We start from the raw sequence: 14563 nt of genomic DNA, 5'->3' as shown, positions 1-14563 counted from the left end.
AGACTGTTCCTACTGCTCAGCTATTTTCAGCCTTCAGTTGCATATGCCTTGTTTCCTTCGACTTAAACAGCAGCTGCAGGTAAGAGCTGTATCTTAGGGCTGAATCTGGTCTTAGATGGCACTAACATGCAAAAGAATAAGTGCAGCTCTATTAGATGATATTTTTCCCGTACTCTGAAAGTGGAGAAAGTCCTCCTAAACTGAAGAGAAAACTATAACAAATTACTATTTAAAACACTTAACTTTTAAACAATTTAAGAGAGCTTATGAAGGAAAGAACATGAACTTAACCCAACTGTGAACATGCTGCTAAAACAGGGACGACAATTATGACTGAACAATTCATAACAGTCCCTCTTTCCTACCTCATATACAGCACTCAAGTCCCTGAAGAAAGTTTTGGCTCCGTCGAGCAAGGCCTCATTTTCTGGACACAGCACAATATAAGCGACATCCCGATGGCCCCCATATGGGTCTAGCAACAGCCTCTCCCAGAACGGCAAGGAGAATGGAGAGATTGTCAGGAAGTCCTTGTCATAACCCACCAGTAAAGTGGGGATTGGAAGAGGCTCAGGAGACTCCTCAGAACCTGATAAGAAAAGAAGAGGGTATTACAGAACTGTCTGGTACAATAGCAAATGAGCTCTTTCTAGCCAAATGTTGTAAATCAGTCATCTCTTGTCATTGAGAGTTTTCAGAAAGCCTGAACCTCCTCTGAGCAGGCAGGATACAGCCACAATACATATTAACAATGTCCTTCCTTCCACAGTCATTTTCCTCAGGTAACGGTACTTAATTACAGGGCAGAAAGATTTATAACATGCTTATGAAGTGCCATAAAATCAGAGGTCAGTCAGTCAAAGCAGAAGAAGCCAATCCAAGCATCACTACTATAATTCCCCAAAAAGATTGCAATAAAATATCTTCCAGTGTACTGTAAGTACACATTCTGCCAGAATTTCAGGGCTTTCCTGAGGACTGAACTTGTGGTCTTGTAAAGGAGTGGTTTCACTCTGCTTAAATGATGATATAACCACATTTCACATATGTCCTTTCAACCTACAGAAAAGTGATGACATGAATTCATGGAAACTAAATTAAAGTTTCTTGCTTTAGCTCTTGCTGGTTGTGCAAAATGACCAACTGAAGAAAACCATAGCTCCCAAAGTGGGAAATTAAAGTTTTGATTTCTAAGCAAAGTGGCTAGAGTTAATACAAATTTAAAAAAAAAAAAAAACCAAAATAGTCACCATCACAAATGAGAGGATTATCATAACAAATCTGAGATCTCACACAAGCAGGTTGTTAGGGATTAAAAGAAATGCTAGTGTAGCCTGCTGTTTCTTGGAGAATGTGAGCCCAAATATACCCTGGCAATTTCCAGAGAAATATAAATGACCGAAAAGTCAGCATTCACCAACCATTACCACAGATATATACTGTTATAATGCATATGGGAAAATGTGGTCATTTCAGTTACAATGTGTGGTAACTGTTGGCAAATCCTGACTGTTCAATGCTACACTATAGTTACAAATGTTGAAAAAAGGCTGAAGGTACTTGTCATATGGCAGAGTGGCACTGGAATGTGATGATAGTTGCTGCAGCCTGCCATAGCCAAAAGAGAAATCAGCATTATGTCAAGTGTCAGAGCAGGGAAAGTAGAGAATTGAGGCACTGTGGCAAAACAGAATAAGACTGTGAAAAAAACAGATCAGTAGGGAATTTCACATAAAATGCAGGAAAAATGCATGAAGAGTAAAAATGATGTTTGAAGGTCAGTCATTAGTTTGTTCTCACTTCGTACATATTCTGTCAAATATATTTCCAATTAAAAGTCTCACTTGTAACCAGGAGGTGTTTATTCCAAACATATCAGCAATATGACATTTTAAAACATATTTAAAATCTTATAACTAGGGCTCTAATTTTATTTAACAGTTTCTATGCTTCATGTTATTCATTGTACTAGCTATGGGTTCAAACCAAAAGCAAATCCACACAGGGATTTTGAACCTCACCAAAACTTTTGAGGTGTTCAAGGCCTTCTCCAATGTCAGTCATCTTGGAAGGTAGAACCCCCATTGCATTACTCAAGAATATCCTTTAAACATTAAACACAGTAAAAAGCTGTCTGAGGAGACTTTTGTTCTTATGCACTTTCCCTCAAAGAACACATTTAAATGCCCATGTATAAGGAAACACAGCCTTCATCTGAACACTGCTGTTCCACAAAAAACGCTACCATATGTTCCCCGTCCTGCCATCTTATGGAACTGCTGCCAGGTGAGGGGACCCTGCACATGTTGGATATTCTCCCAGGTCCTGCCTGTCCGCTTCTTCTGGATGGCATCTTGGAGAAAGGGCTGTAGGGACAGTAGCATGCGCACCACATCCTGGGAGGACAGCATGCTGATATCCAGTACTACAAATGACAAAGAGGTATGAATCATATTTCTGGTGAGGAGAAGGGGGCATAATTTTTTTTGGGCTGTGATTCCTTTATCTTGCCTCTTGTGGTGCCCGTATAGCCTGTGCTCCTGTGTAATTAGTAAAATAGAATTTAAACTGCTTCTTTATTAAACAACATTGTTAGACTAAGCTTTCTCTCAAGTTCATTTCAAAATATCCTTTTGCAAAATGTTATCTAGACTGTAGTGATTTGCTATAAGTTTGTTTAAAGGTATTAAGCTGCTTAAAGGCTAAAAAATATTGTTCTTTAAGTCAAGCCCATAAAGAACTGTAAATAAACACATATTTCACTTACAAATTTACATTATTTCTAGTTGGCATTGTTTCACAAAGGGCAGCCCCCTTCTAAGGATTGCATACTTATGTTCCAAAAAGATGTGCCACAGTCTCACCAAAGAAAGCTAAAACAAAGTTTGGCCCTCACCCCAAAAAACAAACCAAATCAAAAAAACCTACAGAATTGCTATGAATTTGTGACACTGAAAAGCCCTACAGCATGCTGGAAGGAAGAAGGAAATTTACCAGTATTCTACCTTTGGTTTTAGAAAGCTCTCCAAATTACTTATCTACTCCTGTTCCTCAAGAGTGCATTTTCCCCCATAAAGTTTAAATGATACTGTCTTGCACTGGTAAGTTTAAAATTAAATTGCAAAGGTAACTAAGTTTTTTGAACAAAAGAAAACCAAAACCTTTTCTGTGAACCATACCATTGCTGTGAGGCCAAGAGTGTACAGTAGCACTTCTTACTAGGGCGTCATCCACTTTTCCACCAGTGGCATTATCCACATACTGCCTTCCTTGCTCCAGGGCATTGAAGCACTCTATCCAGGAATCATTACTATCTGCTTGCACTCTGTCATAACTCCAGTTCATAAAGGGAAGTGTCTGCCGATTATTGGAGGACATGTAGTCCAAGCAACTCAGAGAGGTGAAAGGCTGTGTGTGCTGATTCTGGAGAAGGAGGAGGAGGCTCATAGGGGGTTCCTGGCCTCTCCTGGCTCCCTCTCCCATCTGAGGAAGTGAAGTGGTCTGACACATCATCAACCTCCTCTCTGCAGCCTGGCCAATGTCTGAGGTCTTGCCAAAAATATCCAATTCATCCTCAATAAAAAGCCCAGAGTTGTAACCCAGTTTGCGGTTCATAATTGCACTAAATCCACATGTGCAGCGGTATTGGTCCTCATTAGATGAATCTGGGATGTACAGCCCTACATCTGCACCTTTAATATTCATGTTACACGCACATATACAACAGCTATCAAAGTTGCGATCTTTAAAGATGTTCAGTACGGAGTCTGAAAGAATCAGGGTGACATACAGGCTGTGGGCTTCTGGGATTGGCTGGACAGTGGGTGGCTCCACAGAATTAAGCGGTCGTGTTGTAGAAGGGGTAGAAGCTGGTGAACCTTGGTCTGTGCTGTCATATTTTACAGATCCTTGCCCGCTGGCAGTGCCCCCACCTCTAGGAGTCCTTGGGGTTCTGGGTGTGCGTGGTGTAGGGACGGAGAAGCGGGGAGTTGCTGGGGATGGCAGTACTCCTGCCCCACTGTTGCTGGCAGGAGCAGCACTGTTTAATGTCACTGGTGTATTCATTTGGGGAGTGTTCATCTGAAGATAGTCTTGATCTGCGAGGCTCCCAACACTAGGCACATTGCTGCAAAAAAATACAGGAAGATGATGAATAGTCAAAAGGTTCACTGTAGACAGGACTCAGATGCAGTAGCTATATAATGACCACAATAAAGGGACAGCACCTTCAAACATTCCTCTCATATCATTATATCCAAGAGTCTCTCTTCTTTCTGCCTAATCTTTCAAGGTCTCATCAGCAAACATAGCTAAGAGTCGCCGAGAGTGTAGTAAAAAGGAAAAAACAAAACAAAACAGAAAACATCCCCTCATGCTGTTTTAAAGATTACAAGCTAAAAGTCTGTTATGACCTGAAATCTCAGGTGCCTTTTTAGAATGACCTGAAATTAAATAACTGATGTGACTTCAATATTTTCAGTACTTTGGAGGGGTGGGGGAATTATTTCAGTGAGTTCACCATGCAATTGTCACTAAAGAAATCTACGGTCCAAAGTGTAAAAATTAGGGACATGAAATTTCATATAGTTGTACAGCATTGTAAACTCCATTTAGAAATAATTAGCTTTACTGTCCATATGTTTTAAAATGTCTGCAGTAAATCATTAACTTCAGCACTCCTTGATACAAATAATTTATCTGATTCTTCTTGGTTAAATTGTAATGTTTCCTTGGTGGTACCCAGCTGACAAAAGTGTTTCACATACAATAAAGGAAGCCTTTATCTAGCCCTACATAGCTTACAGCACAAAAATAACACTTGCTATTACAGACTCCTGGTCCACATGAGCTGAAGGTGGTATTTCTAGGTCAGCATTTGTCATCACACTCCTTATTAGTAACAGTTTTGCCATTATCTGCTTAATTTCAGGGACCAGAATGTGGTCATATATCCCCACAAGAGATCTCTTTTCTTTGGAGTGACATATTACAGTAAGAAACAGATAATTTTGTCATTAGGCTTCATATTAAAGACAACATAACTGCTCAAACAAATATGGTCTTTGTAAGATTTCTCTTCCCAAGAGCTAATGAAACATTCTTCTTGAAATGTATTCCTTAAGGGCAGCACATAAAACATAAGAACACAACCAGTCTCTTGATGAAGGAGCGGAAACATATGGATTTTTTACATTTGTGTGTTCTTACTGTGTGTTTTATATGTTATTTTAAAAGGAATATTATTTTAAGGATCACATTTCACTAACAACTTGAAAAGAAACTGTAGTAAAGACCTGATCCTTTAGAATCATTTTGTTGTCTTTAACTGACCTATGCCCAAGTCAAAGGTAGGAAAAAATGGACAAAGGTTGCTAAGAGTTGTGAATCTGAGGCACAGTGAATACCTTAGACAAATGACAAAGCGTGACCTAGAAATCTTGATTGGCAATCACCACTTTACTAAAAACCTGCAGTAATCAGGGTGCAGTAATTATCTTCACTCTAATTGGATTACACAGAAAATAAAAGATTTTTTTCAACAAATACCTGCAATTAACAATCAGCTCAGTCCTGGTTACTATTAGAAGCTGTTACTATTAGAGAAAACCTGAGAAGTCATTTGCTCCTTAGGTGGTATTGAAGGTTTGTAATTTCTTTTTTGCACTTCTTTTGAGAGCACTGAAGATTCTTTGGAGCTGAAGAAGGCCTGATTTCAAGGATTTAAGGATTGATATAAAGATGCAAGTCACTTCTTCTATAAATACATTCGCTGTAACAGGAGACTCTTCTACTATATAAATTATAGCTTTTGTGAGGTTTATGTATTAAATGGTTTACATTCTTGCTAGGTTTCAAGATCTGCAGCAATGGATTTCTTCCATAAACAGTGATAACTTTTGAAAAATATGCTAGGGATGCGTCACTACACCTTATAGTGGAGAGAAGCACAGCATTTTCAGAATATATAGGACTAGGAATCACCGAGCACATTAAACTGACAACTTATGTGAACGGTTCAGAAGAAACAAGAGGATCGCAAAGAAGAGTTGTGTCCTCCCACAAAACTAAAACAGGGTGAAATTCATCCCTGTACAAAGGGACATCAGAGGCCTACACACCACATAAGTCACACTCAGCCATCAATAGATGTATATCATTTATGTTGGCCATCTGCACAGGAGTGAATGTAACCACAGCGATTGAGGTACAAAGTGAGTATTGAAGAGCGTGTCTTTGGGGCACAAATAAATTAAACATACAAGCTTTACCACTATCAATGATGCAATGGTCCATTACTTCAAGATCCATTCTACTCCATGAGACAAGGGCCAGATCCTCAGCTGACTAGTTGGGTGTCCATAGGTACTCCCTCCCCACCTCCCTTTTATTTGATTTTTTTATTTTAAAAGGAACTTTACAAAAAACAGCCACAGACAGTAGCAGAATTCGGATACATATATTTCAATGAGCTGAATAAATTAAAGGGAGTAACTACCAAGAACAATTGAAGTATTAAAAATCCTGAAGATAGGAGTTCAATGTCAGCTCAAAGTAACCATCAGAACTAACGTTTTGATCTTCTAAATCATGCGCTGCAGATGGATTGGAGGACACATTTTTGTTTTATCAACATCCGAAGGTAAGTACTTCTTTCCATCTACCATTTATCATAGTTTCACTGGAAAGCACTATGCAATTTCAATTTTATAAACCGTCTCCTAAAGTTTACATCTCATTCAATGACCTGGTATTTCCTTTGCAGTATAAATGAACATGAGTACCTTCCCTGTCAAATATTACTTTCGTTTATATTTCATACAGGCAGATATTTTCTCTCTACTACTCACACAGCACACAGCCATTACAAGTATGCAACTTTTTTGTCTGCCTCCTTCTTTGATGTTAACTAAAACTCAAGAGAGAAGTAGATGATATGCCTTTTTAAAATTAAAAGGCAAATCACATTTGACATCTACCATTTCCTCCAGCAAAGAAGGTAAAGTAATGACTAAATAGTCACCCTTAAAATCCATCATTAAATCTAATACCTGGAGATTAACTGCATGAGCCTTCTTCTTTAACATTTCTACTTTATGTTGAATTACAATGTTTTTGCCTGGATAATTATTTAAAATTGATCAACTCAAATGTCATTTATTCCTGCTCCAGCCTTCAAAAATGTTTCTGACTTTATAAAGCAATGAAAGTTTAAGCAGGTTTAAAATAATTCCGTAATTAGGCTTGCTCCTAATTTTATCATATGGCTTAAAAAGAGGAAAAACCACCAGCACGCTGAGTGTCCATTTATTACATATCTGGATCTGGGCATAATGAATGTCATCGTCTGTTGCAATGCTTATACTTACTTGTAGCCATCTCTGATGAAAGTGGCTGCAGGTGGCATGGGGAGTTGTTCAATTTTAGGAGGAATCGCCCAAGAGGGCCTGAACATGCAGGCATCCGGTATCTTCAGAGGTAGCAGGCACTGGCTTGGCAGTATCTTCAATGGAGCAAACATAGAAGAGCCCACAAAAGGTTGAAATGATGGAACTTTGTGCACATACGAAAAATCCTGTAAAACCAAAGTGATTTTAGTATTTAGAGCTACATAGAAAAGTCAATCTTTATATTAAAATATATATTTTTAGGGAAAATTAATTATACTAATTTGAAGCACATATAACTGCACTTTTTCTCATAATGAAATATCTACTCATTTTATGAACATTTAGGGACTGATCCCACAGACTACAAGGGGATTTGGCTCAGAACCTAAATTACACACACACACACACACACACACACACACGAACTGTAATGAGTGTAAAAAGATTAGGCTTCTAGAGCAGATTGTGACTGCTCTAAGGAAGAACTTTATACTAGATGGTTAGAAAGTCAACACCACATCCTGGGCACTATCATAATGCAAATAATAATAATGATAATAATAATGGGTGAACAGAGTAACCATTAACCACTGGCACCATACCATAGTACAGCCACCTTGGGCTCACTAGCAACCATTACACTTCTGTTTTGTTTGGTTAAGGGAAACAATAACTAGGACTTCAGCCAGTTATTCCAGATCTTCTTGAGACAGAGTCTGTCTTCCTCTTCCTCTGTGATTGGAAAACATCTAGCATCTGGGGAAACTACTGAAGTGTATATAGTAGAAATTCTAGAAAACTTAGTTTTTAATGTCTTACCACAGTCCCAGCATCCTCATAGATTCCAAGGCCAGAAGGGCCACTGTGATAATCTAGTCTGATGTCCTGTACAACACAAGCCAGAAAACTTCCCCAAACTAATTCCTAGGGCACATCTTTTAGAAAGAACATCCAGTCTTCATCTGAAACTTGCCAGTGATGGAGAAATCCACCACAACCCTTGGTAAATTGTTCCAATGGTGAATTCCTGTCACAGTTAAAAGTGTATTGCTTTATTTCCAGTCCAAATTTGTCTAGCTTCAACTTCCAGCCATCGAATTGTTATACCTTTCTCTGCTAAACTGAACAGCCTATTATCAAACATTTGTTCCCCATATAAATACTTATAGACTGTATTCAAGTCATCCCTTAACCTTCTCTGTGTTATGATAAATAGACTGAGCTCTTTGTATCTATCATAATAAGGCAGGTTTTCAAATACTTCAATCATTCCTGTCGCTCTTCTTTGACCACTCTTCAGTTTATTAACATCCTTCTTGAATTCTGGACACCAGAACTGTACATACTATTCCAGCAGAAGCTGCATCAGTGCCAAATACAGAGTGTAAAATAACATTCCTCCTCCTACTCAATATTCCATTGTTATGCATTCATTGATCACATTAGCTGTCTGGCCAAAGCATTGCACTGGGAATTCAAGTTCAGCTGATTATCCACCACAACCCCCAAATCTTTTTTGGAGTTACTGCTTCCCAGTATAAACTTGTCCATCCTCTAAGTATGGCCCACATTCTTTATTCCAATGTGTATGCTTTTACATATAGCTGTATTAAAACGCACGGTGTTTGCTTGTGCCCAGTGATCCAGATTGCTCTGTATCAGTACCCTGTCCTCTTCATTGTTTATAACTCCCCCAACTTTTGTATCATCTTCAGACTTTATCAGTAATGATTTTATGTTTTCTCCCATTGATAAAAATATTATATAGTGTAAAGCCAAGAACTATTTCATGCAGGACCCCACTAGAAACATACCTGCTTGATGATGATTCCCTATGAACAACATTTTGAGACCTATCAGTTAGTCAAAATGTCATGCAGCACCAAGTAAAATGCTGAACAGAAATCTAGGTATATGATACCAACATTATTATCTTTATCAAATTTTTAATTCACCCCCCAAAAAGATATCAAGTTAGTTTCATGGGACCTATTTTCCATAAACCCACATTCACGATCACTAATTATATTACCCTCAATTAATTCTTTATTAATCTAATCCCATATCACATGCTCCATTATCTTGCCTGGATCAATGTTAGACTGACAGGCCTATAATTATTTGGGCCATCCTCTTTTCCCTTTTAAATACTGGCATAACATTAGCTTTCTTCCTGTTTTCTGGAACTTCTCCAGTGTTCCAAGACTTCTTGAAAATCAATAAGCTCTTCTGCCTTCTCTGTTAAAACTCCTGGATGCAAGTTATCTAGACCTGCTAATTTTAAACTGTAACTTTACTAGCTATTGTTTAACATCCTCCTGACATACAAGTGGAATTATCATCATTATATGATATGAGTACATCAACCATTTTCCCCCAAATACAGAACAGAAGTATTTATTGAACACTTCTGCTTTTCTCTGATTATTGATAATTCTACCATTTCCATCTAGTCATGGACCACTATTATTGTTAGGATTTTCTGTGTACCTCATGTACTTAAAACAGTCCTACTTACTTTCTTTAACTCTGCCAGCCATAGATTTTTCCGTGTCCTTTCGCTTCCCTTCCCAGTGCTTCCTTAAAGTTTCAGAAGATGAAGCATAACAGGATTCCTACCTTTGGCACTCAAAACTCAGCACAAGAAACCTACTTGCATTTTTGTAAAAATGAGTTACAGTGAGGTTAGGTGCTAGATTCCGATTAAAGTGTATGAGCAGCAGCTGCTTAAATGCAGAACTCTATGCATAATTATATATATGTTTCAATACTCTTTAAATCTTCGTTAGAGATATCTAAAATATCTTCAGTATGAATGAGTCTCTAAAATATATATTTTTTCTAATCTCTCTTTTAGCTCATCAGACTATAATCTTGACCCAGATTTCCTTCCTGTCCAAAGATTAACTAATTTTGTTTTGACATACAGAAAAATATTTGAAGTGGAGTTAAAAACAAATAAGGTCTGTGACAACTGGAAGAAATAGCTTTTTCATTATTTGTATGCAGCACACCTAATTAATAACCAGTATACTGAAATACATGTCTTTTCAGTTTCTAAAATGCTGCTAAAACTGACAGAAAAGACAGAGAGAGAGAGAGAGATTGCGAACTGTATAATTATACATTAGTAGAACGTGGACACCTAGTACAAACATGGCTTTTTTATTATACCCACACTGCGAGGGCAACGAGTCCCATCAGGCTAGGGTAGTATTTGTTTTTCCCATTAAGTCAGGCAAAGTGATACTGTACACTGGAAAGAGCAATTCACTCCCAAAAAGCATGTGTTTAGATTAGGCCAAGGGCAAGTTTCTTTGGCAATTTACTGTCTATTAAGGATTCTCTGAAAGCAGGGACTATGTACAAAGCTGGGCATATCTTTTTCCCTTCTTCTTGCTATTGCCTGTTGGTAATCAATGCTGTTTAGGAACAGGAGGGGAAGTGACCTCGGGGAATGTCAGAAGGATTGCCAATGGTAAAAGGAGTGGCTACCTGGAGATCAGCTCCCTAGAGAGTTCATGGGTTTACTAAGATAATTTTTTCATTAGGAAATTTTAAAAAATCCACTATTTTAGTTGCCCTGGGGAGAACACCAGTAGGAGTCCATATGTAGACAAAACTGCAGCAGTTTCCAAGGTTTTTATCACCATAGCAATTAAACCTAATGTTAGAAGCTGATCTTTAATTGGCATGGGGCAATGTCTCCAGAATCCATTGGAGCCTGCAGTATGGCTCCTGCTGGTGCACTATCAAGACAGCTCAACTAGTGGCAGCATCAGTGCAATTTTTTTTTCCAATGTGAGAGACCATCTTAGCTCTGAGTTAATAGCAGTCCTATTTTTGCTTTCTCCTTTTTCCCCTGAGACTGGGCATTCTTCTATCTCTTTTGAAAATTCTTACCAGGTTGTTCCCTCAAATTACAATTTTGGTCTTCAGATTGGAAAAAGGGAAAGAAAAAAAAGACTGCTACTCATATACACTTCTTTGAGAGTGGAATTAAATTCAATCTGGTTGAAAGCCTGTAAACTAGGTTAAAAAGCAAATAAACGTTACCTGTTTAAGGTAAATGGCTGATTTTACTGAGAAGCACCATCCCTGGCCATAAAGGAAAGCAGTTAAGTATGTGCTTATGTATATTTCTGTTCAATTCAGTAAGCATTTGCTTAACTTTAAGCATGTTCTTAAGTCCCACTGTCTTCACTGAGACTTAAGCATATACTTAAGTACTTGCCAGAACTGGGCTTGGGCCTACATTATGTACTCTGCAAAAAAGTTCATGCAGTTGTGACGGGGCAACAGGGAGCAACTCTCAGAGACAGACTGCCCATTTTAATCTTATGATATTCTAGCAACAGTTGCCAAGTAATTCTGTGGGGTTTTCTTTTACACAATTTTGCTGCTGCTATTGGGGGAGGGTATGTTCAATAAAATTTACTATCATAGTTATTTCGTTATGGAAATTGGCTAAGTTTCTTCAAATAAATAAATTATGCACCAGCAGGGTTTTTTAAAAATATCCTTAATTAACTTAAGATCCTCTCTAGTATGAATTTACTGCTAGTGAAAGACAGAGAATTAATAACCCTCTATTTAGCCAACAACAAATATGCTACTTAATATTGTCACAGTTACCAGATCAACTGCACCTCTGATCTCTCCTGCTCTTATTGAGTGCTTTCCACTCCTATCTCAGGTCTTTAGCTATCACCTGTCTCCAGGTGGAAACATGCAACTCTCCCACTTTCAAATTAGGCCTTGGATTGCAGTCCCCTGGTACTAACTGTGATTTCAGCAGGTCTGATTTATAGCCAATATCTGCAGGTCTCTTCTCTTCTTTGGGAGCAATAACAGGGTAAGCAGTGACCAACCTGCCTCCTTGAGGCAAAGTCCCCATGCGGATAAAGGTTAAACACCTGGCAGAGCTAGTTATGCATATAACCATTTTCCACGTGAGGACTCTGGTAGGTCTACAGACTCTTCTGCAGACTCCCTCCCTGTCAATGCTCACTGACAACTTCTTGGACAGCCCCTGGCAACTTACCCTCCTTTGCAGAAATCAAGTAACTTTTTAACTGTTTGCAGCCTTTTCATTTGTTAACTCCCCACTCTGGCAAAACAAGATTTGCAACTCACTGGAGCCAGGTTCCTTGAAGACAACAGCTTGTCCTACTATCTTTCAAGAGTGTGCTTGGGTATTCTTATGTGAGAAGCCATTCTGTCACTTTACTGTTTGCTCCTCTCACAGCCCCCTATTAAGTTAGATCAATACAATCATACAAGAAATTCTACTAACCCATCATAGATATACAGTAACTTTTCTTTACTGACAAGGTCACTTACAATTTACATAATAGTATTAATAGATTAATACATAGTCACTTCTTGTCCATCGCAAATATTTCTATCAGTGATATGCAAGTAAATATAAATCCACTGTTAATAACATTTCGAGAGGACACAAACATTACCAGAGTGGTACATAATGATGAGGAAAGGGAAATCATATGAAGCGAATTGGATCACCTGGGCCCCCTGTTCAAACAAATGCGTTTTAATGTAGCCAAATACAAGGTCATGCATCAAGGAACAAAGAATACAGGCCAGACCTTCAGACAGGGGATTGTATCCTGGAAAGCAGTGATTCTGAAATAAAATTTAAGAGTCATAGGGGACAAATAATTCAACATGAGCTCCCAGTGTGATGCTGTGCCAAACCAGACTAATAATCCTTGTATGTATAAAGATGGGATTTTATCTCTGTTTATAGCCTTGCAAGATTGCTATTGGAACACTCCAGTTCTGGTGTCACATTTTAAAAAATATGCTGAAATACTGGAGACGGTACAGGAAAGAGCCATAAAAAATATTTGAGGGCTGGAGTGCTTTACAGTGGACTGAAGGAGTTCAATCTGTTCAGTTTATCGCAAAGAAGAATAAGAAGTGACTTGATCACTGTGCAGAAGTACCTTTATGGGGTGAAAAATACCAAGCTCTTAAATCTAGCAGAGAAAGGCATAACAAGAACCAGAGACTGGAAGTTAAAGCCAGACAAATTCATATGAGAACTAAGGCACGATTTTAACAGTGAGGGTGATTAACCACTGGAAATGGTGAATTTTCCATCTCTTGAGGTCTTCAAGTCAAGACTGGATGATGCCTTTTTGGATAGTATTCTTTAGTCAAACCCAAGTTATTGGGCTTCGTCAAGAGGTAATAGTGAAATTCTATGGCCTGTGTTATTCAGGAGTTCAGACTGGATGGTCCCTTCTGGCCTTAAATTCTATGTAACTATGAAAAAAATACAACATAGGAAGCAGCAAAACAAGTTCACTCCACAAACTAGCAGAACAGTGATTCTTAACCCTTACCAAAATAGGGACAACCTTTGCGGGCCTAGGAGTGGAATTAGCTAATTCCATCCTGGTTTTCTCTTTTGAGACTGCTAACCAAGTTTCAGTGCATAAACTCTGCAGTGATGGCTGCTACAGAAAACCTTTGGCAAACAAACAGGTACCAACTAGTGGCAACCACAACAGAGTTTTCTGTAGTGTAGACAGATGTCCACTAAGGATTAGCCTGAAACAAAACTCATTTTACACAGACAACAAACAGCTATCAGGGGTTCTTATTTTGAGAAGACTGCCTCAAAAACATTAAAGTCAATATGTAACTAATACAGCTATTTTTGTGCAATTTGTCTGCTCACATTAAACAACCGCAACCTTGTCCAATAAAAAGGTATTTTCTCTGAAAGATTACCAATCCCTTTATATCAGAGGTCCCCAAAGTGTCCCACCCAGCCCATCCCCGCCCCCAGCTCTGCTCCAGTTCCACTCCTAGCCACATCCCTGGCTCCCGTTCCCATGCCTGGCCCTGTCCCCAGCTGCACCGCGGCCCCGGTCCCAGCTCCACGCCAGCCCCTAGCCTCAGCTATTGGCTATGTCTCTGCTCCCGGGCTGGGGCCGAGCCTGGGGGCAAAGCCGGGAGTGGAGCCACATCTGGCCATGGACCCAGCTGCCAGCGCCCACCACAGCCTGGCTGCAGCTCCACTCCCGCCCCCGTTCCCAGCCTCAGCTCCGCTCCTGGCCCCAGACCCATCCCCAGCTGTGGCTCGAGTCTCAGCCCCCTCCCCCGCCCCTGCATCACCACTCCTGGCCCCAGCTCAGGTGGAG

General features: G+C 39.2%; 1 protein-coding gene across 4 annotated transcripts in view; it reads right to left on the bottom strand.

Moving 5' to 3' along the window:
- The window catches only part of MED13L (mediator complex subunit 13L), a 405971-nt gene that overhangs the window by 55971 nt on the left and 335437 nt on the right, over positions 1–14563 (bottom strand). For 3 of the 4 annotated variants that reach the window (XM_030582917.1, XM_030582920.1, XM_030582919.1), the window contains 4 exons: positions 7368–7573; positions 3180–4126; positions 2246–2425; positions 366–589 (listed from right to left, as the gene is read on the bottom strand). In XM_030582917.1, the coding sequence (XP_030438777.1) occupies positions 366–589; positions 2246–2425; positions 3180–4126; positions 7368–7573 (1557 nt within the window). The remainder of the gene's footprint in view (positions 1–365; positions 590–2245; positions 2426–3179; positions 4127–7367; positions 7574–14563) is intronic. The other variant, XM_030582918.1, reaches the window with a different exon arrangement.

This window comes from Gopherus evgoodei, chromosome 13 (genome assembly GCF_007399415.2).
Source record: "Gopherus evgoodei ecotype Sinaloan lineage chromosome 13, rGopEvg1_v1.p, whole genome shotgun sequence".
NCBI classification, from domain to species: domain Eukaryota; kingdom Metazoa; phylum Chordata; order Testudines; family Testudinidae; genus Gopherus; species Gopherus evgoodei.
This window is presented reverse-complemented; position numbering and strand designations above follow the sequence as displayed.